A 27,682-nucleotide genomic window follows, 5' to 3' on the forward strand; every position below is an offset into this window, starting at 1 on the left:
CATTATCAGTTTTGTCACAGAGCTAGTGATGGAAACATTGATTGAGTTTGTTCAGGTTAAAATACCATTCTCATCAGCTTTCTCTGCAGTTGGCTTTGTTGTCTTGAGGTATAGCGGTAAAACTATAATGCCATTATTAGTTGTAGCTGCAGTGACAGCATCGATCCATTTGCTGTTGTGTGAGACTCTCTTCAACTTCATCCTTATACGTTCCACTCAGACATGCTTCCTTTGACTCATTCAGACTTATGAAGTTTGGTCTTCCACCACAACTTTTTATTCTCTGACTGAAGTTGGCGTCTATGTCACAGGCTACCACAGAAATTAAACATTAGTCAAAGTGATGCTATTGATAGTTTTCATTGTCATGGATACTCTAGAAAGTTCCTCTTTAGAGTTACTGAACACTTTAACATTTGTTCAACATTTCATAGCTTTTATCAATCTGCTTTCTTTCTTTGAATGTACTGTATGAGGCGTTATTTCAATGCCACTACTCCTGCTACATGTCACTTTAAATTATAGCAGTTGGGCTTACCAATGAGTTACAGACACTTAAGCAAAGTCTGTGATGTGTGATTTACTTTTGGCTGGATTTGAATCCCTTTTTCCAGGTCTCACTTGCTTTATTATAGAACACGTTGACCAGTGGATTTCTTGCCCAAATATGATAATAAAATACTTTAAATCAGTGATCAATGTAAGGTAAGAAACATATTACCATTGCCATATGCAATATATACATATTACTGTTGTTGGAAGTAAAGTAGCTTTGCACAAAGTTGGTTTGTTAAAAAGAACAAACTAAGTTTCAGTGAAAAGTTTATTAATCTTTCAACTTAACCTGTTTGTGAATATGAATGTTGTTTTGTCATTGCCATTGTTTACCTCCAGTTCCAATTCTCTTTGTTTAAAACAATTGCTATCAGATTAAAATAGAATACTCCAATAGCTTTAACTTTCAACCACACACGAAAAACAGGACATAATCTAAAGAATATCAAACTTTTTGAGATTCTGATGATTTTTAAATAATTTTGTTTTAATTGGTACAGTTGTACTGTTGTGAAACTAATTCTTTATTCAAAAGGAAACATTTTCATGAAACGATGCCCTCAGTGATTATGTGTGCATTAGTTAGTCTCTCTTTGCACAATAGCCTGTTTTTTTTATGTTGCCGTAGTACACACAAACAGTTGTGTTGCCTCCACAGCATTGTGAAGATTGCATTTTTCTGTTCCTGTGCTGCTCTTTCTCCATGTCAAAATTGTCTGTGCCATTCAGTTTTTCATTTCATTTCAATCTTTTTGCATTGAGCGCACTTTGTTTTCAGATGAAAACCGTCTGCAATCGTCTTTTTTTCCATGTTTCGCCTGCATGGCTGCAATCATCAATCTTTAGACACTTTGGCCTTAATTTGTCTGTATCCATCTACTGTCATGTGAAAACATTTGACTCCCATGTTTTCACTTCTATCTTGACTTGACCATTTAAAGAATCACATGCTCATTTTTGTGATGACCACATAAACTCAATTATTTCAAATAATTGCTAAAAAGGTACATACTCTTCAAGTGACAGTGTCTTTTGTTAAATTCCCTTAACAAATAAGTTACATATAAGTAGTAGGGTACCTTGTTTTCATGTAAGAAATCCTCATATTTAGGAGCGGGTTGTATGTTATCTCCGCTGTTTATAATTATAAGTCTGTCCAACATTTAGATACGTATAGTGTAGTGTCCCTTGATTACAGAATGTGTATGGTCTAGTATTAATAGGAATGTGGAAATCTCATAAAGTTAATCCCATAATGTTTTTACTTTAACTAAAAGATAACAGATAACCTCATGTCTTAACAGCCATCATAAAGCATTATCATCAAACTAACAAAGAATGAATGAAAGCTTTTATTTTGGCAATACAAGGTTTTCACCACACAGTAAAGAAATGCTGCTTATATTCCTCATCCTCATCAGAATGTTCCTGAAAAAGTGCTTTTTGGATGAAGGTTTACTCTGACAGAATGGCTTCTAATGAGTCTAACTTTCTTTATACCCTTCACAACACATTCATTTATATACTGTATGTGTACATCCTCCGCCCTCTCCCTCATGAAGCTTATATTAGCTTCTTCTCAAAAGTTTCTGTTCAGTGCTCTTTAGTAAAAACATGTCAAGTTGGGGTTTTTGTTGAGCAGGCTTTTCTTTTTCAGACAGATGTCATGTTGTTAATGAGTTTCTGTTTGCGGGTTTTTAACTGTCAGCTATCAAACTCACACAGGAACAGTACCATCTGATGGATTCAAGTTTATTTTCAATGTCTGCTTTATTGGAGGATGCACAGCAGAGAGTGACAGGGGATGATGGATAAGAGGGAGACAGGATGACATGTATGGCAGTGGTTGTAAGCATTCATTTGTCACTTCTGTTTTATTAGAGAATGAAACAAGAAAGACAGGCAAGAGAGTGTTAGGTAACCACAATGTGAGCGAGATGTACACCCTATTTGATAGTGCAGAGATGAGTTAAATTTTTCATTAATAAATATGGGATACAGTTTCTTCAGCAAGAGGTTGTCACAATAAGGGGCAAAGTCTCAACATTTCTTCTTTAGCATCTTTCAGTGACGCAAGTGAAATTCAGAATGTCACAGTTTGCGATGCCAAATCAACCCCAGAGGAAGCATCAATCCACTGTTTGGGTAGGGGATGTTTATCCATGTCACTATCCTTCTATTCATTTATCTTTGGGTCAAGGATCTGAATGCCAGTGCTCCCATGCAGAGATGAGGATCACACAGTGGTGGATAATGCTGTCATGGACGTGAGACTGAGAAAGCTAATGTGACATGAATGTGGAAGTAGCTATAAAAAATGGTCCTGGAGCTTAGTGAGATCAATGACTGCTCACAGTCATCCTCTCCTCTCGCGCACAGACGCACAAACACACACGCACACACACACACACACACACACACACACACACACACACACACACATGCAAGCACACTCAGACATGCACACATGCTGGCTGGCACACACACACACACACACACACACACACACACACACACACACACACACACACACACAGACCACAGGGCTTTGATATGCATGAGAGCAGCAGATACTATTGGCAGGTCTCATTTTCATAGTCAATTTCATCCTGACTTATAGCCTTCAGCCCTGTCTCCCTCTGTGTGTGTCTCTCTCTCTCTCTCTCTCTCTCTCTCTCACTGTTAGTGAGTGATCTATGGTCATGCAGTAATATTGATTACAGCCCTCAACTCAGTAGCTGTGAAGTGAGTTCCTTTTTATGATTCAAGGCAGTGCTGTATCTGTGTAGCCGGTCTGATTTTGATTCCATGCTTTGCTGGCCTGACCATCTGAACTTTAAAAGTGAAGTTAAACTGAAACAAGCAAGATTGAATAAAATAAACAGAAAACAGGTTGAGTCACTATTTGGTTTTTGTAAAGATTTCTCACTCTCAGGGCAGTTGTTACAGGCACAGACAACTTGGAAGTGTCCAGTACACATTAGTGCAGGTAAAAATCACAGTAAAGAAAAGTGACTTCTTGCCAGTTTCAAAACATTGGAAAGTCTTTTTTCCCCCTTGCTTACCAACCTTAGGTTTACAGACCACATTTCCTCTCACACATTCTTATATAATGTTCCTCTATTTTTCCTCTCTCCCCTCCTTTGCTGTGTCTGTTCCCCTAGCCTACCAATTAAGGGTTTGCCAGCCTCCTCCAGAAGTGCCCAATGCTGACATGCTGATGGAAGACGGAGAGTTGGAGATAGGTGAGTTGTCTGTCTGTCTGCAATGCCTCTAGACATGTCAATTTGATGAAGGAAGTAAACTTGAGACTTGTAACTTTCCAGTTCCTAACATGGGATCACATATCGTCTTCGCCATAAAGGATATCTTACTTTTAAACATTTAATACTCATTTAATGTACACAGTGAATACAGACATGCAATATGTAATGTAAATTCACTTCCAAATTCAGTCTTCTCAGCACAGATAAGGATACACTTTACATAGTGGTGGAGGAAGTATTCAAATCCTTTACTTGAATAATAGAAGCAATTCCACACAACAGGATTACTTCAATGCAAGTAAAAATCCTGCATTGAAAATGTTACTCCAGTAAAAGTACACAAGAATTATTATCAAAACGCTTAAAGTATCACAAGTCAAAGCAGAAAAATGGCTACTCTGAGTGGTATACGATTATATACAGTTGTGTTCAAAATAATAGCAGTCCAACATCACTAACTTCATAAATCAAATTTTTTGGTAGAAGTGATATTTCTACATGGCAAATAATTTACTAGTAAGTGTTCATGAAAACATTAGTGAGGTGATTCATTCTGTGAAGAAACAGGTGTCAATTATGGCCCATATATTTAAGGAAGGAAGGAAGCAAATGTTGTGCATGCTGGTTATAGTGCATTTCACACTGAAATACTCAGCAAAATGGGTTGTTCCAGACATTGCTCTGAGGAACAGCGGACTTTGATTAAAAAGTTGGTTGGAGAGGGGAAAACATATAAAGAAGTGCAGAAAATTATAGGCTGCTCAGCCAAAATTATTTCAAATGCCTTGAAATGGCATCCAAAGCTTGAACGACGTAGGAAAAACGGTCAACTACCATTCGAATGGATCGACCAATGATCAGCTCCAAGAAAATCAAAGAAGACTTAAAGTTACCTGTGAGTACTGTTACGATCAGAAGAAGGCTATGTTAAGCAAAGCTATCAGCTAGAAGCCCCCGCAAAGTCCCATTGCTGAAAAAAGACATGTACTGAATAGGTTGAAATTTGCCAAAGGACACATTGACTGGCCAAAGGAGAAATGGGGCAACATTCTGTGGACTGATGAGAGCAAAATTGTTCTTTTTGGGTCTAGGGGCCACAGACAGTTTGTCCGACGACCCCCATGCACTGAATTCAAGCCACAGTACACTGTGAAGACAGTAAAGCATGGTGGTGCAAAAATCATGTTATGGGGATGTTTCTCATACTGTGGTGTTGGGCCTATTTATCGCATACCAGGGATCATGGATCAGTTTCAATACATCAAAATACTTGAAGAGGTCATGTTGCCTTATGCTGAAGAGGAAATGCCTTTGAAATGGGTCTTTCAACAAGACAATGACCCAAAACCAGTAAGTGAACACAGTCTTCCAGGTTCCAGATGAACAAGATTGATGTTATGGAGTGGCCAGCCCAATCCCCAGACCTCAATCCCATAGAAAACTTGTGGGGTGAAATCAAAAATGCTGTTTCTGAAGCAAAACCCAGTAATGCAGAGGAATTGTGGAATGTAGTTCAATCGTCCTGGGCTGGAATACCTGTTCACAGGTGCCAGAAGTTGGTCGGCTCCATGCAACACAGATGTGAAGCAGTTCTCAGAAATAATAGTTATGCAACTAAATATTAGTGCAGTGATTCAAAGTAAAGCAGAGACATTTTTCAGTTTATACACTAAATGTTTGAGATTGTAAAGAAAAATGCAAATACTGCTAATTTTTTGAATAGCCTAATATTCCTTTTTCTTCACTTTCTGTAAAGTATAACACAAACTTGATCAATTTTGGTCATGTTTTGGAATTGAATGTGCAGTGTTCCCAATGCATTGATATTATGGAATTAAAAGCTATTCTAAGGATTTTGAGCATTATTCACTTTTTTTAAGCACACTGCTATTATTCTGAACACAACTGTATAATTACTGATGCATTAATGTGTAAGTATGATTTTACTGTGTCATCTTAATAAGATGATCATATGTTTTCTATGTAAAACCTTATTTTGTGAAATAACTGGTAACTAGAATAACTGTCAAACAGTTGAGTAAAAGCTACAATATTTTCCTTTTGGGTGGAGTGGAAGTATTGGTGTGAAATAGAAAAACTCAAATTAAGTGCAAGTACCTCAAATGTGTGCTGAAGTACATGTACTGAGTAAATGTATGTTGTTACTTTCACCACTGACTGTATACTGTAAGAGAAATCAACAATAGTGTTTCCTTCTCGCTGCCACAACTTTGCTTTCTAAACACTCATCATTCATACCCATTTGACGCTTAGGTGACATCATCAGGTACAGATGCCATCCTGGATTCTCATTGGTTGGCAGTGAGATTCTCACATGTCGCCTAGGAGAAAGACTACAGATGGATGCACCACCTCCAACATGCCAAGGTGTGTGTATGTCAACGCAATAGCAAATTAAGTGTTTTTTATTTCTTTTTTAAATACTTGATGTTGACCTAGTGCATACTCATTTAACATAACTCGTTTTCCCCTTTATTTTCTGTCCATAGTCCAGTGCCCTGCACATGATGTACGATATGACTCGTCAGGTGTCATCTTGAGCCCCGGTTGGCCAGAAAGCTACCCTAACCTCCAAATGTGTTCATGGAGCGTCACAGTAGAGAAAGGATACAATGTCACCGTTACCTTTGAAAGTTTCCACACTGAGAGAGAGTTTGACGTGTTGACAATTTTTGATGGTAATAAAAAAACACACTCAAAAGCACATACACTGACATGCAGTATAGTACAAATTCAGCTAAGAAGTGCAGCATTTCTTAGAACCACATGTGAGCAACACACACAAATGCGGACACACACACAAACACACTTTCTTTCTCAAAGGTATTAAGGTGTTAAGATGATCAACATGGGGAACTGTACATACAGTTATAACCACAAAAATACAAAGTACCAAGATAGAACAAATCACAGTTTATTTGTACTGTCTCCTTCATTCACTCTCTTCCTTTCTCTCTCTCCTCCTTCTCCTCTCACTTTGTCTTGATCTCTCTCAGGTCCAACATCCAACAGTCCCACTCTGGCAACGCTGAGCGGTGACCTGCCAACACCCTTTAACCTCACATCCTCTGGTCACCAGTTCCTGGTCAGCTGGTCTTCAGACCATGGCACAAACAAGAAAGGCTTCAAAATTCGCTATGTTGGTGAGTACCAAAGTATGTATCCCAACTTTATTTTACTACTACTTTATATCATCATAATGCATGGAAATAAGGAAGGGGACAGACAGAAAGACAGAGACAGACATTCTGAGTGAAAGAGCATTTGTGGGAGTAGTTCAACATCTAAGTTGTGTCAACGCATTCATTATAATTAGTTGAGAAAGTTTCTCAATTTGTGATTTTGAATAGAAAAGATAGATTTTTTAAGAACAGGCAATATACGAGAAAGTTGATTAAAAAAAGAAGAAAAAAAAACACATCTCACCCATGCAATTTATTTCTTTGGCTTACTTTTTGTACCTCACTTCTGTCTGTCTCCTAAAACACTTTACTAAATTGCATTATGGGTTAGTTGTTAACTTGTATTCATTCAAGGAAAGCTTGATTAGCACTGATGCTGTTTCACAGCAATCTTTGTTTTTAGACAGTCTTGCATCTGGGCTTGTTAAATATAACTTTTAGACTGTTGGGCATTAAGCACCTTCACTTGGGTTATGAGGCTTGAGTGCTTTATTCAAGGGCATTTTTCTGATATTTAAGGGGGAGGAGACGGTATTACCTGGTCAGTTTGCTTTTTCACTTCATACCATCTCGTCAGGAGGCTGCTTCTTTAACCTTTAAAACACCACTGTTCTGTGTGATGAATTATACACTGAATAATAACAGAGAGTCCTCCCAGGACTCTCACACTCAGTAACCTTCTTTGGTAGCTGTGATATGTGAGGATTGTTAAACATGTGTTGTAAAGCAACTAATATCATGGTTCAACTTCATTATCATTTTAGTTTGTTTTTTTTCATTTGCATAATCAGGCCACTATATGACAACATCCTCCTGAAACCATTGTGAGAAAACAAAATATGCTTGTAATCACAAAGAGAAAATTGAACTCTCCCATTATCTCCCGCTTTCTCATTATTAAGACATACCAACTTATTTTGTTTTAAGAAGAAACTTTGTCGTGGCTGGGTTGGATCAGTAGGTATTTTGTTTGTTTGTTTTATTTGGATCCCCATTAGCTTCAGCATAAGCTAAAAGCTATTCTTCCTGGGGTCCTACAATCTATCATGTGACAATACAATTTACGACATCACATTACATACCATATGCACAAAGACATTACTTCACATTATACAACATTTGAAAATACAAATCATATTTTACAGTTAATGCAATTAATCACACAAATAAAAAAATAATAATAAAAAAAATAAATAATAAATAAGATAAAAAAGTACACTACTCCGAATAGATCTATTTTAAAAAATAAGATATAACGAAAAGCCCTATAACAGAACCAGGTCAGGTAGAGCAGGCGCACATATACTTGGAGGTTTGTGCCTCGACGCAGAGGCAGAGTCCGACCTGTGACGATTTCCTGCATGTCTTCCCTCTCTCTCCCCTTTCTCACCAAGCTGTCCTATCAATTAAAGGCGGAAAGCCAAAAAAAATAATCTTAAAAAAAAGAAATTTAAAAAAAAAGAAGAAACTTTGTCATTATAACAAGATAAGATGGTATTTCATTATATAAAGTCATTTATATCGTGTTAATTTATGTGAAAGACACAATCAAATGTAATCTGATTGAATGGTCGCCTGTATTAGATATTGAATGCCATATTGAACGTTTGGTTATCCCCTGAAATGTCATTTATTTTAATTTGCTTGTATCGTCCTCCTTCATCTACCATTGCTTTTTATGATAATTTACATAAACTGTTAAAACAATGTCAAGAAAGAAAGGAGCTAATTTTAATGGGCAATTTTAATATAAACTGGGAAAATAACTTTGACTGGAGTAAACTTAAATACATAACAGACAAATGTAATCTTACCCAGTTAGTTATTGGTCCCACCCGCATCACTCACTCCTCTCAGACGCAAATTGATTTAATGTTTACAAACAGACCGGAAAGGATAACAAAATCATACAATTTATTAACAGGTTTATCTGACCATAATATGACATTACTGGGAAGGAAACTCACTAAAAAACGTTTTAAGAACACAACCACAGTGAAACACTATCATCCAAGTATTCCTAAAAATGATATGGGTAAATTCAAATCTGCTTTAAATGACATCGACTGGACTGATCTTTTGGCTACTGAAGATATAGAGAACAGTTGCAAATTTGTTTTCAGGCACTGTTAATACTATAATATCCACATATAGCAGAATAATGAGACACAGACCAAGACAGAAAAATTCTCCACCTTGGCTCAATGAGGCTCTCTGGAAACAGATGAGGGACAGAGATTCGTCACAAAAGATTGCATTTAAGTCAGGAATTAGAAGTGACTGGTATAGTTATACATCTCTCAGAAATAGAGTAGTAAGGAACATAAGGAAAGCCAAAGCAGATTTCTATATAAAAGCAATTGATGATGCAAAGAGAGATGGGAAATTAATCTGGAACAATCTTAATAAATTACTTGGGAAAGATACTCAGCATTGTGCACCGGCACTTGAACTGAAATTAAATGGAATCATAACCAGAGAAGACGACATTATAGCAAGCACCTTTAACAATTTTTTTAGTCAATCAGTTGAGGAATTGACACAGAATTGCATTGCTAGTAATACAGTGAGTATTCCTATTGATATTGACAAACCTGTTTTTAGAATTGAGGAAATTAGTGAGGTAAACTTGAGGTAGAGAATACCATAAATTCATTAAGGAACTCAAAAGCTAAAGATGCCTTTGGTCTTGATTCTGTATTTTTAAAAACTCATAAACAGTCTTTAATCAAACCTCTTACACATTTAATCAATCTATCTATTAAACAAGGTATTTTCCCAAGCTCCTGGAAAACAGCTGTGGTAACCCCCATTTTCAAGGCTGGTGATAAAACACTGGTGGAGAACTACAGGCCTATCAGTATACTACCTGTAACATCCAAGGTAGCAGAGAAATGGGTGGTGAAACAACTGACTACTCATCTTAGTAAAGGCCATACACCACTGCACCCAATGCAGTTTAGCTTTCGAGGTAATCACTCCACAGAAACAGCCAACTGCTTTTTTATTGAGAACATCAAAATTAATTTAGATAAAGGAGGCGTGGTGGGCGCAATATTTTTAGATTTAAAAAAAGCATTTGACACTGTCGATCATTACGTTCTTTTGTCAAAACTATCATATTTTAATTTTTGTGGTAATGCAATCAAATGGATGAAATCATACTTAACTGACAGAAAACAAAGCACACGCATTAACAACACTCAATCTACATTTCTAAACTGTAAAATGGGTGTCCCCCAAGGATCTATACTGGGCCCCCTTCTGTTCAGTCTCTACATAAATGACCTGCCCACTGTTTGTCCATCTGTACATTTACAAATGTATGCAGATGACACAGTCCTCTATGTGCATGCTAAAAATAAACAACAAGCTGCACAACAACTGACTGAGGCAATGAGTAAGGTATCCATATGGCTAACTAATTCATGCTTACACCTGAACATAAGTAAAACAGTATGTATGTATTTTACAAAACAAACTACTGTGACTTATGACCCTGAGGTAATTGTTAACCAAGAGAAGGTTAGATTGGTATCTGACTTTAAATATCTGGGAATCATCCTAGACTCACAACTCTCATTTAAAAAGCATATAAAAAAGGTGGCCAATACTGTTACATTTAACCTGGCAAATTTTAAGCATATAAGACCATACCTACCAATGAAGGCAGCAAAGCTCTTCTTGCATGCGATGATCTTCTCACATTTTTCTTACTGTTTAACTAGCTGGTCGCAAGCCAATAAAACAACATTGCAACCATTGGAGTCACTTTATAAACAGGCATTAAAGACATTGGACCGTAAGGGTAATAGCTATCATCATTGTCACATAATTAAAAAATACAATATGTTTAGTTTTGAAAACTTCAGAAACTTTGCTGATGCCTGTCTTGTTTTTAAGGTACTCCGTGGGCTTGCTCCACCACCATTGTGCCAGTTTATAAAACAGAAAGATAAGGTCAATAGAGTAACCAGAGCAACCATCAGAGGGGACTGCATAGATCAATTTAGAAAAAGTAGGATTGGAAGCACAGCTTTTTCTATCAGAGCCACAATTTTTTAGAATAGTCTGCCCAATGAGTTAAGGGAGTGTAATAGTCTCTCCTCTTTTAAAAAACATCTTAAATCTTGGATTAGGGACAATTACAATTGCAACCATACACCACACACTTAAGCCCATGACCATATTTTGCTTTTATTTTTTATTTTATTTTTTTATACTGTACTTTATATTGTAATTATGTTGAAGGTTAGATGAGGTGAGCAATATATTGTCTGTTTGAGGGTATATTCATATTGTTTTAAAATTCCTGCTGTATTTATTACATTGCTACTGTATTTCTTAAATTTATAGTGTATTTGTATTGACTTTTGTATTTTAGGGTGCCTGTTAAGACCTGGCTAGGGACAACAGATGGAAATTAGCACTTGTGGCTAACTCTGGCTTGTTTACAGCAAGTAATTTGTCTGTTGATCAATGAGCATTGTCCCTATCAAATAAATAAATAAAATAAAATAAATAAAAATTTTGTGATTGAAGCAGCAGTGTAATGCCATCAATCTTAAAAATACTATAAGAAGGTGAGGAATTACTACCGGTGTTTCAGATACACTCACTTTCAGTTTTACCTCCAAATAGTCCAAAGTACTTTAGATAATTTGGCTAAAAAAATAAATAAATGAAAATACTATAAGGGGAAAGAGCCTGGACTGGATCTAAAGAGAGATTGTCAGCTGGCTGCTTTGCCTACATGCAGGTTCAGTAATACCTGCCCACTACCACGGCCATCGACTTTTAGAAATAATTTGTCAGAGAGCTTTAATTAGAAATCACTGACAAACTGTACAAACCATTGCCGGCACTGATTCTGTATTTTTGAGGAAAGTGAAGGAAAGCAAAGAAAACACAGTAAAAGGAAGAGAAAAAAAACCTCACTAACTTTTAAGTGGTACTTGTTCATTTTGATTCATAAACCCACCACACAGATGATACTCAGCCAGTGACAGACCAGAGGGACATATAAAACAGGCTTATCACTATCACAAGTCCAGTTAAGAACTTATTTTTGGGCCCTTGTCCAATTTAAAGAGTTACAGATCAGGCAACTTACCCAAGTCAACATCTAACTGGACCCAGGCCTGGGTCATCTTTATATGCTATGACTAAGGAACATAATGAAACTGCTACTGGTAACTTATCATATGAGATACTGACATCATTGTATAAGGACTTTTATCTACTGCCGTAGATACAGAGACAGACAAAGAGAGAATCATCTATAAACAACAGACAAATGTAGACTGTGCTTAACTGGTTGCCAGGCTGTTGGCGGTTGCAGCAGGATTCCATCTTGTTTTGCCTGCAGCGGCCAATATTATCTGGAGTAAAGCATTAATGGGCCTCATTCACCAACCATTCTTACGAAGAAATGTGTTCTTAAGCCCCACTTATGCACTTTTTACGAAGATTCTGACATTCACTAATGTTTTATTATTATTATTAATAATAATATTATTTCTTATTATTATCTTGGATTTGTTCTTAGCTAAGAACAAAATCTACAAACACTCAAGAGCACTCTTACGCACATTTGAGTGATGACAATTTGCTCCAAATAATTGGTTACTGCATTTTATTTAATTCTATAGTTGTTTACAATGATATTATTGTACTGTAATGTATTTCTGATCATTTGTTGAAAAAAAAAATCATAGTATGCAAAGAAACACTAACACTGCAATTTACATCAGCAATTAAACTGATTAAATCCTGCGTTACTTGGTGATTGATCGCGCTATTTATAGGGCCACAATGGAGTGGTTTTTACTATGTTACATTTTGCAGCAATTATCTATACTTTCTACTCCATTACATTTCTACAACGTTCCGTTACATTTTCTGATCAGTTTTTCCCCCCGCTAAAATGTCTTCCTGACCGTCACACGTTTGTCTCACCAGTGAAGTTTGGTTGCCATAGATATATATGGGGCACCGCCGATCTTTCATCGGCTTCCAAGCCGGCTCTGGTGCTCCAGAGTCCGGGCGCAGCGCCGCTGATCCTCTGGTAAAAGTGAAAATGAAAATGTTTGTTTTTTATTATTCCCGTTTTTAAATCATAATTGCCTCTCCACAGCGTCATTTACTCCTCCGCCAGGCAGCATAAGACTCGTTCATATCTTATTTATTTTACTCTTCACATCTCCTCCCCATTTTCGCTGCTTCACACACTTTTGCACTCTTTCACACTATTTGCTTACTTGCATGGTTAAAGAAAATAAAACCGATTCCATTCCGATTCTAACAACATATTTCCGTTTTATGCTGGTTCGGATTGGAACTTCTTTTAAAAGCCAGCTGGCCTTGTTTGTGGTAGTGGACATCTTCTACTTTTACTAAAGTAAATATGTCTCTGGTTATTTGTACTTTTACTAAAGTACTGAGATTCAGTACTTCCTCCACCACTGCAATGTACAAGTCATCTGCGACTCCGACAATTATCTCTTGAACGCAGTCTCCCGCTTCCCAGGAGGTGCGCAGGAAGTGTCATGTCCTCATATGGGAATTTGCGGGGTGTTTTCTTATGCTAATTACGCGCTTTCAATTACGAAGACATAGGATGGTAGTGTCTGACATCTACTGTAACTCTACTCATTGATTGTTTGATCAAAAAGCTCTGCCAGGACGGACTTATTTATTTATTTAGCATTCATACAGCCTGTCAGATAGATCCTAATTAGCTGAAACACTTGCATTTTAAGACATGCTGGAACAGTAATTAACTTTACAAATGTGGTCATTAATAATTCTGCTCACACAACATTTGGTTTAGTTTAACCCAATAAGTGAGATATTGTACTTGGAGTGATGAGATCCTACTCCAAATGCCTCTAATAGCACTGTTTAAAATGCACATCAAAGAGATACATTTGCCATTAGTCCATTTTGGCAGGGCCTCCAATTGTGTCATAAATACAGTAGTGACACATATTAATGAAAGTTTTAGGAAATGACTGTAATGTCAGAAACACTAAAACCTTGCACGCAAGACTTTGATTACAGTACTGGTAATGGTTATTATATTGCACACCTGCATGCAGACATAAATTCTGTGTTAATCACATCATTGATCTGTTTTCCTGCCCTGCTAGATTAAGTAACAAGTAGTGTACAATAATATGGTAACAACATAGTACTGCAGTTCTGGTATGGTTATAGAATAGTACTGTATAATAGTATTCAAAAGTACCTTTTTGCTTGGTTTTAACTTTTGTAGTTCCTGTTTCAGTGGCAGTCAACCACCCTATGGGGAGTTATTAACAAATCTGTGTTCTTTTTTTCATTTTGTTTCCTCCACTCCAGCTCTGTACTGCTCAACCCCCGACTCTCCGCTCCATGGCTCTATCTCCTCTCAAAGCGGCGGCCATATTAACAGTGTGGTGCGCTGGGCTTGCGACCGTGGTTACCATCTCATAGGCAACGCCACAGCCACCTGCCGCCGCTCGTCACTGGGCTACCACGCATGGGACTCTCCTGTACCTGCGTGTCAAGGTGTGTTTGTTTGTGTGTGTGGAATGTGTACGTATACTTCAAGCTACACTGCGCTGAAGTAGAATAGACTTTATGGTCCCCGAGGGGAAATTTGTGTTGGGCGTAGTGCTACAATCTGTTGCTTCACAACACACAAACCTGTAACAAAAAAAAACATTTTAAAATCAACATAAAATCAACATAAAAACATAAACATAAGATCAATGAAACATCTTAGGACATAAAAGAAGACACATAAATTTGACAATCAGTTAAGTTTGTTGCTAACTTGACTTGTAGCTAATGCAGCTAACACTGATATAATTGCCAAAACAGATGTAGGTTATGGTAGAAAACGCTTCACGCATGCTATAAAACTTTTTTTTTTCTCTTTTAAGCACAATGTATTATTTTTGCTCTAGATTAAACATGCCCCCTATTCAAGTGAGTAAAAATGAATTGTTCATATGAAGAGGTGTGTGAATGCCTCATAGCATTGATATAAATTTGGTATTAGTAGTAAAAGAAATGGTAAAAAGAACATGTATTAATTCATATTTTAGAGTATTTTACATTGCACCTGCTATTGTATTACCCCACAGATCAAATAACCGTAGGAAGGCACAGGTCATGGCTGGTATTAATAGAAAGTCAAATGAAGGATGTATAGCAGATTGTCGACACTTTGTAATTACACGATGTGGTGCTCTACAAACCAGTCCATTTAAAACCAGTGTGAACTGTGAGGCTGCATTTTCAGCAAGATGGATGTACAGTGTTTTGTTAGAACTGGTTGGAACTGAAGATCAAGCGTCTCTTGATTGTATATTTTTAGTTTGATGGCTTCATTGAAGAAAATATGTGAGCTTGTTTACAAATGTGCAATGCATTTGGTGGCTTTGAATCCCCAGAAACATTTCAAACAAAGTACACATCAAACCTGCCTGCCTGACAGACATAAGTGTGCATTAGGGCTTCTGTGTGTGTCTGCTCGCATGTTGTCTTCTTAACCAGTGTGTATCTGTCCTCCCCTAGCTGTCTCATGCGGGGCACCCAAGGCTCCTATAAACGGCGGCGTTTTAACAGCCGACTACTCCGTCGGAACAAGAGTTTCCTATTTTTGTAACGACGGGTACAAACTCTCCAGTAAAGAACTGACGTCAGCCATCTGTCAGCCTGATGGGACATGGAGCAACCACAATAAGATACCACGGTGTTCTGGTAAGTAACACATAGATATCAGTGGAATATCAACAATATAAAACCAAATCTGATGGTGTTACAAATTTGGACGTACTCAATAGCACTGTATGAATGTAAATATCAGACTCTGGTGGGATTTTCATTGCATCTGTTACACAAAACACAAACATGTAATATAAAATACTACAGTGTTTAATCAATGATAATTAAATAATCATCTCCCACTTATTAAGTATAGATATACTAGTTTGTAAGCAACATATAATTACCGCTATGAGTGGCAGCCATCTTTGGCTAGGACATTGTTATTTAAATTAAGTCATTATTGTGCATCTGTGTGATATTTTACAGTGGCTTGGCTCCACTCTCAGCCGGCTATTAAATATCTGACACTATTTTAAAATGTATTATTGAAATGAAAGCGAATGTCATGAGGTTTTACTTTCTCTTCACAATGTGTCTGTCTCTGTAGTGGTGGTATGTCCCAGCATCGGGTCATTTTCTTTAGAGCACGGCCGCTGGAGGATTGTCAATGGCTCACACTACGAATACAGAACTCGCATTGTGTTCACCTGCGATCCGGGATACTACAGATTAGGCCCCGCCCACATTCAGTGCTTACCCACTGGCGTGTGGAGCTGGAGAAATGAGAGACCACACTGCCAGGGTGAGTTACAGACATTTGATGATTTCATGACCACTGCAACTGAAAAGAACAAGCCATTATACACAAACCAAGTACCCTCAAAATATTTTCTGATTATTTCATGTATTTGTTAATATTTTAGTCAAGCTCGTGAGCAATGACAACAAAAGTAAATGACATTAGGCAGCCTGACCATTGGCATTTATAGTATGGACCATTTGAGTAATAATTGATATGAGTAGGGATTGTGACAAAAGTGTAATTAAATGGTTGTGAGTTGTGGAAAGTAACAGCTGACATCTTTAGCATGTAAACATAAATAATGTGGCAAGTTGCAGCGTAACTTCAACATTATGACAGAGCCTGGCTTGTGCACACACACATTTTATTTATAATGCACTTTACATTTAAAACAAATCTCAAAGTGCTACAGGGTAAAATCATCAGTATAAAAGACAGATAAAAGCATAAAAATGGAAGACTAAAAGCAGCAACCAGCGAGGTTAATTAAAAGTCATAGGTCTTGCTAAAAAGAAATGTTTTAGGTCCTTTTTTAAAACTCTCAGTAGTCTCGTTGCTCTAAAAGTTTGTCATTTCAAATGTACTGTTTTCTAAGGATTTTTGTGTTTAATCTTGGTGTGTTTTAATTTTATTTCTACTAATTTGATTCAATCTAATGATGACTGACTTACTGTACAGGAAAACATTCCATTTGTCCAATCCATGCTCCAACCTGAAAGAGTCGCCTTGACATTTTTGTCCTTGTTATTTGACGTCTGGGGACTCCTTGACATTTTGAATCAATGTTATGTCTCTTTTTCGAATTCTGTGACATTTGAAAAATTAGGATTTTTTTTTGCCAGGCTAGAAAAGTTTCCAATGTAGAAAAAAAAGCTATATTGGCACCATATTTGTGTGATAAACCGCTCTCCACTATTGGTAACATTCCTCACTGAAATCAATGAGCTCTACCAACTACTCAAATTAAATTGTGTCTGCCTGTGTGTTTCAGTTATATCCTGTGGTGAGCTGCCATCTCCACCCAGTGGAAAGAAGATTGGTACTCAGACAACATTTGGTGCTACGGCCATCTTTACCTGCGATGCTGGCTTCATGCTAGTGGGGTCAGCTGTCAGAGAGTGCCTGTCATCTGGGCTTTGGAGTGGAACGGAAACACGGTGTTTAGGTACATAACTACTAGAATGAGTAATAAAATCCAAGTATATCTAGACACTAGTCATTTTCTGACTTACTGTATATTTAAGGCTTAGGACACACACACACACACACACACACACACACACACACACACACATATACACGGAAACATTGACCATTAGAAAGGAAAGTTTGAAAGCTGTGATTTTTCAAGTCACTCTAATGAGGACAGGTATCAAAGGTGGGCACTGTATGTGCCCTGCACCTCTGGTCTGGCTACACAGCTGCTCCCCTCTGGCCTCGTCCACCTCACAAGCGAGACTAACACGAGCTTCTGCTGTGCACTCACTAAATTCAATTTGAATGTTCTTTTTTATATATAAGCCAGAAAAAACAGCTACTTTCTTCTGTCAGTGTGCCAGCCAGAGGTAACAGATGTGAAATGGTGCTGTCACTTCTCCATGAAGCCTCAGTAGAAACAGCGATTCCCAGAATACTTCACAGGCTGAGGGGGGTATGAGATGAAATTTATAAGGGAAAAGTTCAGTGAAACTTAACCTAGACTGATGAGGAAGCATGATTCTGTCACAAAATAATAGATTGAGCCCCAGAAAGTGCTATATACAGCATTCTCATTCAACAACTTGTCTTATTATCCTTCAAAACAAAACATGTTCAAGAAAGTAAAGTGTGACTCACTTGAGTAATGCCCTTTAACTTAACAGTAATCAACACTTCAAAGACGATGTGAAATGACAAAGGTGATATCAGGCAACCTTTTCTCTTCTCGTTCTCTCCCACTTCCCTGGCCGTCTTTGACATTGTTAGCATTTGCTGACGTAAGGAACACAGTGTCGTTTGTATCTACTGTAAAAAATGAAATCAATACTCAATCTAAACTCTCTGAGAACAGCACATACACATTTACTCCAACTTTTTTTTGCATTAGCACTGTGCATCAATCAGACCTCTGGGAAGAATCTGATGTAAAGAGGCCCACAAATCTTTCTTTTTGTTTGGTTAGCTGTTACTAGGTAAAGTCTGATTATGTAAAAGCACATATACATCTCCATTTGAAGGGCAGATGCTTTCGAAGGTATTGCAAAGAACATTAACACAGCTGTGAAAATGTTGTAGGGGGCGACTGACCAGCTGAGCCTTCACCGTAAATGACAGGTGATCCGTTTTGTGACAGAGCTTCTATTATTTTGTAAAGATGAAGTGATTGTTGTGCTCCAGCGTTGATGTTCCATGGTGTGCATTTTCTCAGAATCACACATCTCATCGACAGGATAAACCAGGTTTCGAGCTGCAATTGCCTACTTTTACAGGCTTGCAAAAGGTTTCAACAGACGTTTACCATTTTAATGTCCCATATGGAGGCAACAAACTGCCTCCCAAGCCAAGGAGGATGTTCAACCCCCAAGGTTTAATTAAAATGTTACTGTTGTGCTGATATTGTCTTTGTATCCCTGAAAATAACCCGGAGAATGCATCTCATGGAAACAATAAGACTGTAAGGTATAGCATGATATTAAAATATTTGCAGGACAACTAGCTCTTGGTCCAGACCAAAGACAGTAAAAGCAAGTAAATAAAAAGACCCAAGACACAGGAAATGTGTTTAAAAATCAAAATTAGATTAAAAGTGCAGGGTTAATACAGGATTTTGATTATGTCCATTGGTCTGTTTCTGAGCTAGATATAGGAGTGCCAAGGCCTGGAATAATAGAGAAACATAGTTATAGATACAACATAGTTATAGATACTAAAACTAGTCATGAAAGAACAAAAAGTCAGTGCAACAACAATAGTATCTTCACAGCGACATTACTAAAACAAGTTCCAGGACAGTGTTACCTATAGTCTGAGGCCTTTGTTTCTGTGTCTGTCTTTCAGCTGGTCACTGTGGAATCCCTGAAGGCATTGTGAACGGCCAGGTCATCGGTGAGAACTTTGGTTACCGTGACACGGTGGTGTATCAGTGTCTGCCTGGCTTTCGACTAATAGGCTCATCGGTTAGAATCTGTCTCCAAGACAACCAGTGGTCTGGACAGCTGCCCGTCTGTATATGTAAGGAAAACACACAAGCACACATTACCTCTCACTGAAGATTCACCTTAACTAACAAAGTAACACAAACCCTTTACTTCACATTTACTTATGGTATGGGCGGCTGCCTGTCTTTTCAGCAGATACAAATACCCACATACAGACTGCATTAGTCCTTACACATACTCTGTATAAACTATAGAAGCAGGATGACCCAAACCCTGTGTAAATACACTCTCAGCTGTGCACACTAACTCACGCTAACTAGCTCTGAAACCACAACTCGCATGTTATAACTGCTGATCTGCTTTTTCAGTAGAATGAGATGTTTATTTTGCAGAAACATGATCAAATGGACAGTTTGGATTTGTGATACAAATTCAAAAATCCTCTATCCTGTTCATGATGAAAACATACAGGGAAAAAAAGCACCTGCAATCAAAACTAGTCGTTGAGATTTATATGTATTTGTGTGTGTGCATGCAGAGTATGAACAGAAATTGCTTTCAAATGTTTGAGGCCAAAGTGTATCCAGAGGAAGCTTGAATGGTTTGATATGTTTTGATATCTTCCACTATATGCCAGATACCAAATAGAGAAATTGAAGTCCATACAAATAGAGGCAATTTGAGTATACGGTTTTGATAACGTGCTCAGCATTTTCAATTGAATTTTGGATATTTTATGCATTTGCTTGTGGAGTTGAATAATCAATATCATACATCTTACAAATCACTTTGGAGGCATACTAATAAAAAAGAGCCTTCTGTCTGACAAATTAAGATTTACTGTTTGATATGATATTTGTAATCAGCCAAAAGAGGAAAAGTGTCTTTGTAACTGTAAAAAAACATACTTAAAAGTCTTCATATTTACATTTTGTTATTTATTTATAACATTTTACACACCACACAAAATAAAACCTCTTCCTACGTCCCTCTCCCCTACCTAAACCGTCCCTACAAACTCCTACCTGTCAGTCTGTAACCACACCACAACCACTTTCAGCTCACCAATATATAATATTGTAGTGAGTTTAGAAAAGTGTAACCACACTTGCGACCACTTTATTTGCATTGCCCTGACTCACTGTGACTCGAACAAGCTGCCGAGGCGACATAATCTCGCTCCATCTCCACCTTTGTTGCAACCACATTCACCTAACAGCAGCAGGGAAATAGTTTTTACACTATGTTGTTTAAACTTTGCAATTAATCCGTGGTGTGTGCCAAACAGATTATGGATCAGCTATGGTCCATTACACCACTACTGTATATTCAACGTCACTAACATTTTGTTGATCAATAGAAAATGTATTAAAAAATAAAAAAAAACATTACACTTCATAAGTTATTGTATTCATAACACAAGGTATGGGCTGGGTCCAGATTGACTTGCTGATTGGTCCAGATGCGGTCCTTGGTCCGGACTTTGAGAAGCTCTGAAATAGATGTTTACTAACTGCCTTGAAATCAGAAAAGACATACAGAGTACATTGATGGTTGTTGACAAAAATGACTTTGACATCAACATGAGGTTGACTCAGTTCATGGGAAATAACTAAATCAAAAGGGTAGCCTGATTGAGCACATCATTAAAAAAAAACACCTGAAGCAATATCTTTGTTATGGTTCAGTGATGACAGAAATAATGATTTAGGGAATACTAACAGGAAACCTATGTGTGATTGAGTGTGTGTGTGTGTGTGTGTGTGTGTGTGTGTGTGTGTGTGTGTGTGTGTGTGTGTGTGTGTGTGCAGAATAATTATTTCATTCATTCATTCATATTTTCATAATTTGGTCATGGTGCAAACTCTAATTGGAGAGCCTCACAGTGTTAACTTTACATAATGAACAAACAAGGAAAGACTGTATTCAACCTTTTTTGTCTTCACTTTTTATTAAAAGAGTGCTTCCCCAAATCAACATTGCACTCATATAACATTAGACTCGCAAAAAAAACGAGAGATATCAGGGTGACCTCTAGCTCACCCAGTTAGAGCCTGCGCCCGATGTGGGCTGAGTCCTTTGCAGCGGCCCGGGTTCGAGTCCGACCTGCGGCCCTTTGCTGCGTGTCAGCCCCCATCTCTCTCCCACCTTTCCTGTCTATCCACTGTGACTATCTAATAAAGGGAAAAAGCCCCCAAAAATAATAAAAACGAGAGATATCGTCTTTTTTATTCAAATTATTATTCTTGCTTGTCCAAACCTGGCATCTACACTACCCACAATGCAACTCAACCACTGTCATCAAACATATGTCAGTATCAACAGTGTAGCTACCTTTAACATTGTTTATGAACACAGCACCAAGGTCTCCACTATGGGAGTTTGCAGGTGCGTTTCCAGGACTTAAGGAGGTTTGGGGCTTAGCCCGGACACATTTAAATAAACTAAATGCAATGCAAAATGGCGATTGGCTTGCCCAGCTTGTTAATAGCCAGTGTATGTTCATTTTAGCTGCCCAGTTTGTAGATGTTAGTTAGATGGCACCGACATTTGGCCTAATCATAACAACCCAAAGGCCAAGGTTTTGTTTCCAGATTTGTGTGGTGACTTATGATGCGGGGATTTTGGGGGTCCTCCCCCAGACCCTATTTCTACCTTTTCTGAATCAATTTATGCTGAAAATATATTTATGTAAAGGGAAACATAGATTATGATCCAAATATAAAAACATAATGGAATATATTGCAGTAAGGCTCTCAGGCATTCTGTATTGCTTTCAACTATTTATTCTCCTGTAGATCGACTTTTCTAATTATATCTGAGTCAGCACGCATGTAGCCTAGGCATAATTTACTCATCCCTCCTCTTTTGCGTCTTTTGTTGGGGGAAGTAACCTCCTTAAATGTGCATATGACAATTATTCACCTCAATGATAGGCCTACATTAATTCATTTTAACGAATTAATAAACCCCTGGACTCTAATAGCAGATGTGTTTGAGCAAGATTTCTGCTTATGTTCAAAACGTTCTGCACATTCAAAATATAACTCATCCCATCTGTGTTCCCTGACATTTGGAGGACTCGTGATATTTTGAAAAAAATAAAGTTATAATAGGCTATTACAAGAATAAAGTCACTATATTTCAGAAAAGAATCTACCTGCACTATATTCTGCAGTGCATGACGTGATTGCTCTGCTGATACGGTAGATCTCAGACCTTCTGACAGACACAGAGCCCTGTTTGAGATTCTGGTCTCTGAATGAGACAAAGTTTAGGGAAGCCATGCTATACGCTGCTCTACATCGGAGGTGGAAAACCGAAACTACGACAGAAATACACAGAGCACAAACGCGACACATCTGCCTCAGCATGCCCACAGCAAAGCGCGTCCATTATAAACCTGAAGCTGCACAGACCACGGAAGGCACGCTGCTCATCTCTGTTTTTACAGGCAGAGAGTGGGCACTAAGCGACTGCTTCAGAGCTCCGTGTGTTTGAACCTGAACCATAGACTGTAAACCTCACGTCACGGGAACTTCAAACAAAGTCATAAGTATTGCACTCCTAAACTTTTGTGTTGATGGCATCAATGTATTAGGCTGATTTGGCTTTGATTCCTCCGAAATGTACACCTTTCACAGCTTTCCTCACTTAGAGACGGTTGCTAGGTGATAGCAACAAATACGTCATGATGGTCAGACCATGCACATAGCTGCCCATTCTATTCGCCTCGAAAAAATAAACTGGACGAAGTTACAATTTTACCATAAGTTCTACAAGAAAAATCTTAAATCTTAATTTGCATGTGCCATTCTGGGGCTTTTTTATTCTACTTATTTTTGTAAAAAGAGAAAGAGAGAGAGAGAGAGAGACAGAGAGAGATATCTAGTGCTAGATCCCAGGCTATTCATAAAACATTTGGGGCTGTAGCCAGGGACGCCCAGGCCTCACGCCGCCTCTGTGAGTTTGTCTGGTAGAGTCGATAAACCCCACTCAAATTTCATTCAAGGGTGGAAAAGGCCACATTAAACCTTAAACCTTTTGTTTAAGAGTGATTCCATATTGAGCAAAGCCAGCATAAGGTTTGTATTTTGAGAAATATCCTTTTCTTTATGTATTCACCCAATAGTCCTGAGGTTCTGCAGATTCACACCAGCAGTCTTATATAAAGGGCCAGAGGGCCTAACTGCCAGTATGGCCTGGATGAGATAAATAGCTAGGCTTTAGGATAAAGCAGGCGGCCCTGACATGTCCAGGCTACTGTGAAAATCTTCTAAAATTGGTCACTTGCTTTGAGCATCCTGAATGTTCTTAGGCAGCAACTGGGCACAGTTAAGGTGGCGATGATGAGTGCCATCTTAAGCCAATTACAGGTGCCTTTTCCCAAAGGAGACAGCCCGTTTATTCACTAAATTAGAACCATGTTTAAAAGAGGGAGGTGGTGACGTAGTGTCGACATTTCTGAAATAGCAGGGGCATGATAGGGAGTTTATTTCCTCTATGACATTGTTTTTGACTATGACCCTTAAAACAAAAATAAGTTATATTGGATAGTATGTTTTAGTGTATGTGTGTTTGGGAATGGCATGCATCTGTGTCTATGTGTTTAGAATAGTTTGTGTATCCATCTGCATATCTGGTGTTTCTGTGCTATGCTGTTTTTATTGAGGTTATTCATGCAGGAGTTATTGAGGGAAATCATTTTACAGCCAAATTATACTGTAATTATGGAGATGAGAGGCTCTTGTTTAGAGACACAAACACAGAATGATGATGAGACTATGATTGTGTGTGCATGTGTGTGGGTGTGTGCGTGCGTGCGTGTGTGTGTGTGTGGGGGGGGGGGGGGGGGGGCATGCTGACGGTGTCAGATACATTTGTATCTTAGGCAAGCAAGCAAACTCCTGATTCTCACTGATCAAGTGGGGAAAAAAAACCTTGGCTTCTTCCCTTTCTCTCCTATCTTTTCTTGTCTTATTCTCTCTATCATATTCTCTCTTCCTGCTCTAGTTCCCTCTTTTCTGCTCTATTCTGTGGTTTTCTCCTTATCCCTGTTCACCTTTCCACACACTTAGTCTGTATATTTCCTATTGTCTTTTCTTTGGTCAAACTCCTCTCCTCTCTGTGAACCAATACATTTAAAGGACAGTTTGAGAATCAGATGAGAGAGTGGCTGGTAGTAACTGTAAACTGTCTGTTTACACAAACATCAAAACACTGTCGTCAGCAATACAAGGACAAGGGACACACACAGACTTCTAAGTAGCTCCAGTGAGTGAAGTTAACAGGATGAATAATTATGATGCACAATGGCAAACAGAGGACACTCAATGCTAACACAAAAGATGGTGAGGCCTAATATTTCCAAAATAATGACCCTAAATGGAGATACCAGCTATGGCTTCTAGATTATCTGACATTCTCATAAATATTTATGAATTTCTCTAATAAAGCAATATCTATTTGGCCCAAAACCTTGCTTCTGGTTGTTTTTTTAGACATAGAACTACATGGCCTCTTATTTCCATGTCTGCTTTAGATCATATGTTTGTGTGACTTTCATATCAAGAGGACTTACCAAATTGGTTCTGAATTTAATGAGAAAATGAGATGGTTATGAAAAGCCAAAACATTTACAAAATAAGGTTACATTTAAATTGCATCAGTGGTTAGCTGCAAAAATGTGGAATTGACTGCTGAATTACTGTAGCACTGCTGGGTATGAGTAGACAAACATTCACCCAGGACACAGAGACGACTAAATCATCTTCAGTAACATGTCAATTATATATGATGTATTTTGGAAATACATGACTGTTAAAAAATATCCACATAAAAAAAGACTTATTGTAAGTCCGGCAATGACCAGTCAAATTTACTGTATTGCGGTCACATGATGTAAAAATGTGTGAACAGGAGGTAATATAGGGGGTGTGTGTGTGTATATATATATATATATATATATATATATATATATATATATATATATATATACCAGCCTTGTCATTTGAGGCATGCTAATTGATAATTAATTGCTAATGAGCAATCTTAATTTATTTTTATATAAATTAAGTTTATAATTAACGTAATAAGAAATCTGTATGTAGGTTAATGTACCCCTGATTCATTCTGTCTTCCCTATAGCAATCAGCTGTGGCCATCCCGGAAGTCCCATATATGGTCGTACTGTGGGAAACGGCTTCAACCTCAATGATGTGGTCAGCTTTGTCTGTCATCGGGGTTACGAAATGGAGGGGCCCGCACATGCTCAGTGTCAGGCCAACCGCCAGTGGAGCCACCCGCCCCCAACATGTAAAGGTGGGGAGAAAAGTTAAGTGTATTCACCCCTAACCTTATTTATCCCCAACCTTTCTACCACCTCAACTCTTATCCCCATTTACCCTTACTGCATTTCCCTATAGCAACCATCCTCATTTACCCCTACCCTTTTCATTTCAGCTCAGTCACTCTTTTTCCTTTATTTAATGTTATGAAGTTTTGAGGTAGATTTAATACTCTACGTCTCTCCTGGTGCCAGCCTCCTGAATGGAAACTTCTTGCTTTCAGTGAGATCTCAAGCTTAGATGTTCTCCAACAATCACAGCAACAAGGGTAGCTTCCCTCTCAAGTTTGTACACAAGCTATCGGCATTTTGCCCAGTTTACAGAATGAAGTGCCAATAAATCAACGTAATGAGAGCAAGCCATTACACATCATGGATGCTGGATCCAGGACACACAAACCTGCCTTCATCATAGCATCACATAACATTTGCCATATTTACCCTTTTAAACACTAGCCCTAATTAGTTCTTCCTTCTTTACCACAACCTCGTTATTATGCCCTATATTATTTTACAGAGCTGTAACCACAGTGCAAAAAACTGGAAAAAAGGAGGAGAGGGAAGACAAATGACCCTCACTGGTTCATGCCAAATAACATGCTTTTCTCTCTTTGTGCGTATTTGTGTGTCCGTCTCTGTGTCTCTCTGTGTATAGTGGTCAATTGCTCTGACCCAGGTATCCCAGCTAACTCCATCCGGCAGAGTAAAATAGAGCATGGGAACTTTACCTTTGGCACTGTGGTTTTCTACGACTGTAACCCGGGCTATTACCTGTTTGGATCACCTGTACTGACCTGTCAACCTACTGGACAGTGGGACAAACCCCTGCCTGAATGTATAGGTTAGTTTAATCTTTGCCTTTCTCTCCTTTTAACTGGACAGTGAATGGGACAGGCCATAGTGTTTTGACTGTATGCCGTTTATAATGATGATGGTGGCAGATTTACCACTCAAAATTCTTAGTAATGTTTCAAAGAATGGGTCCTTGATTTCAGACAGAGAAAAACGACAGCAGACTTTTCATCATTCCAGGGGTCTCATTTATAAAACTGTGCATAGGATCCTTACTATAAGTGTACGTACGCCCAAAAGTCCAAAATGGCGTACGCCAAAAAAAAGTCAGAATTATAAAACCGTGTGTACACACACCTGTAAGCAATGTTCCCTTTATAAATCACAGATTACCCCCAAGTGTGCGTACGTGGATCAGCCTCTTATCCCGCCCTGTACACGCACATTTTTAACCATAAATAGTCAATGCAAAGCACCTTGTGAATGCTGATCAGTATATGAATGACACTAGCAGTTGTTATACCGAATCATGATGACTGGCGGAGAAAAAGCAAAAAACTTCTCAGACGTTCAGGAATTGCTGCAAATTGAATTATAATTTTGGCCTGTTCTTGCACAGTGTAGGGAAACCTGATCTACAACTACATGTATTAATAATACGTCCAAAACGCCAGGCACTAAGGCACTCAGGGACAGCTTCGATATACCAGACGTATATAATAAGATTTAACAGAACTATATATTATATCCAAACAAGCCTTAGTGATAAAGTTGAAGATTATATATAATATTTATAATAAAAAAAAAAAACTTCCCATTTCCCTCTGGAAACAGCCGGTTTCCCCCAGAGTGGCGAGTACCTGTATTTGGACCGGGATGGCACTGTTCCAGTGCATTGCCCTCTCTACTGGACCACAAGAGCTCAGCTTTAGGGAATCTAAATCGGCATATTAGCCAGTCATCGTCGTGGTCCCTGAAGTCTC

General features: G+C 38.2%; 1 protein-coding gene across 1 annotated transcript in view; it reads left to right on the forward strand.

Annotated features, from left to right (window-relative positions):
- Positions 1-27,682, forward strand: part of csmd3b (CUB and Sushi multiple domains 3b) — a 434,951-nt gene that overhangs the window by 387,774 nt on the left and 19,495 nt on the right. Inside the window, exons 47-57 of the mRNA XM_031296181.2 lie at positions 3,720-3,800; positions 6,096-6,209; positions 6,332-6,520; positions 6,839-6,985; positions 14,387-14,575; positions 15,590-15,775; positions 16,230-16,424; positions 17,416-17,589; positions 19,461-19,634; positions 25,709-25,882; positions 26,563-26,748. Of these exons, the coding sequence (XP_031152041.1) occupies positions 3,720-3,800; positions 6,096-6,209; positions 6,332-6,520; positions 6,839-6,985; positions 14,387-14,575; positions 15,590-15,775; positions 16,230-16,424; positions 17,416-17,589; positions 19,461-19,634; positions 25,709-25,882; positions 26,563-26,748 (1,809 nt within the window). The remainder of the gene's footprint in view (positions 1-3,719; positions 3,801-6,095; positions 6,210-6,331; positions 6,521-6,838; positions 6,986-14,386; positions 14,576-15,589; positions 15,776-16,229; positions 16,425-17,415; positions 17,590-19,460; positions 19,635-25,708; positions 25,883-26,562; positions 26,749-27,682) is intronic.

Source organism: Sander lucioperca, chromosome 16 (assembly GCF_008315115.2).
Source record: "Sander lucioperca isolate FBNREF2018 chromosome 16, SLUC_FBN_1.2, whole genome shotgun sequence".
In the NCBI taxonomy this organism is placed as follows: Eukaryota; Metazoa; Chordata; class Actinopteri; order Perciformes; family Percidae; genus Sander; species Sander lucioperca.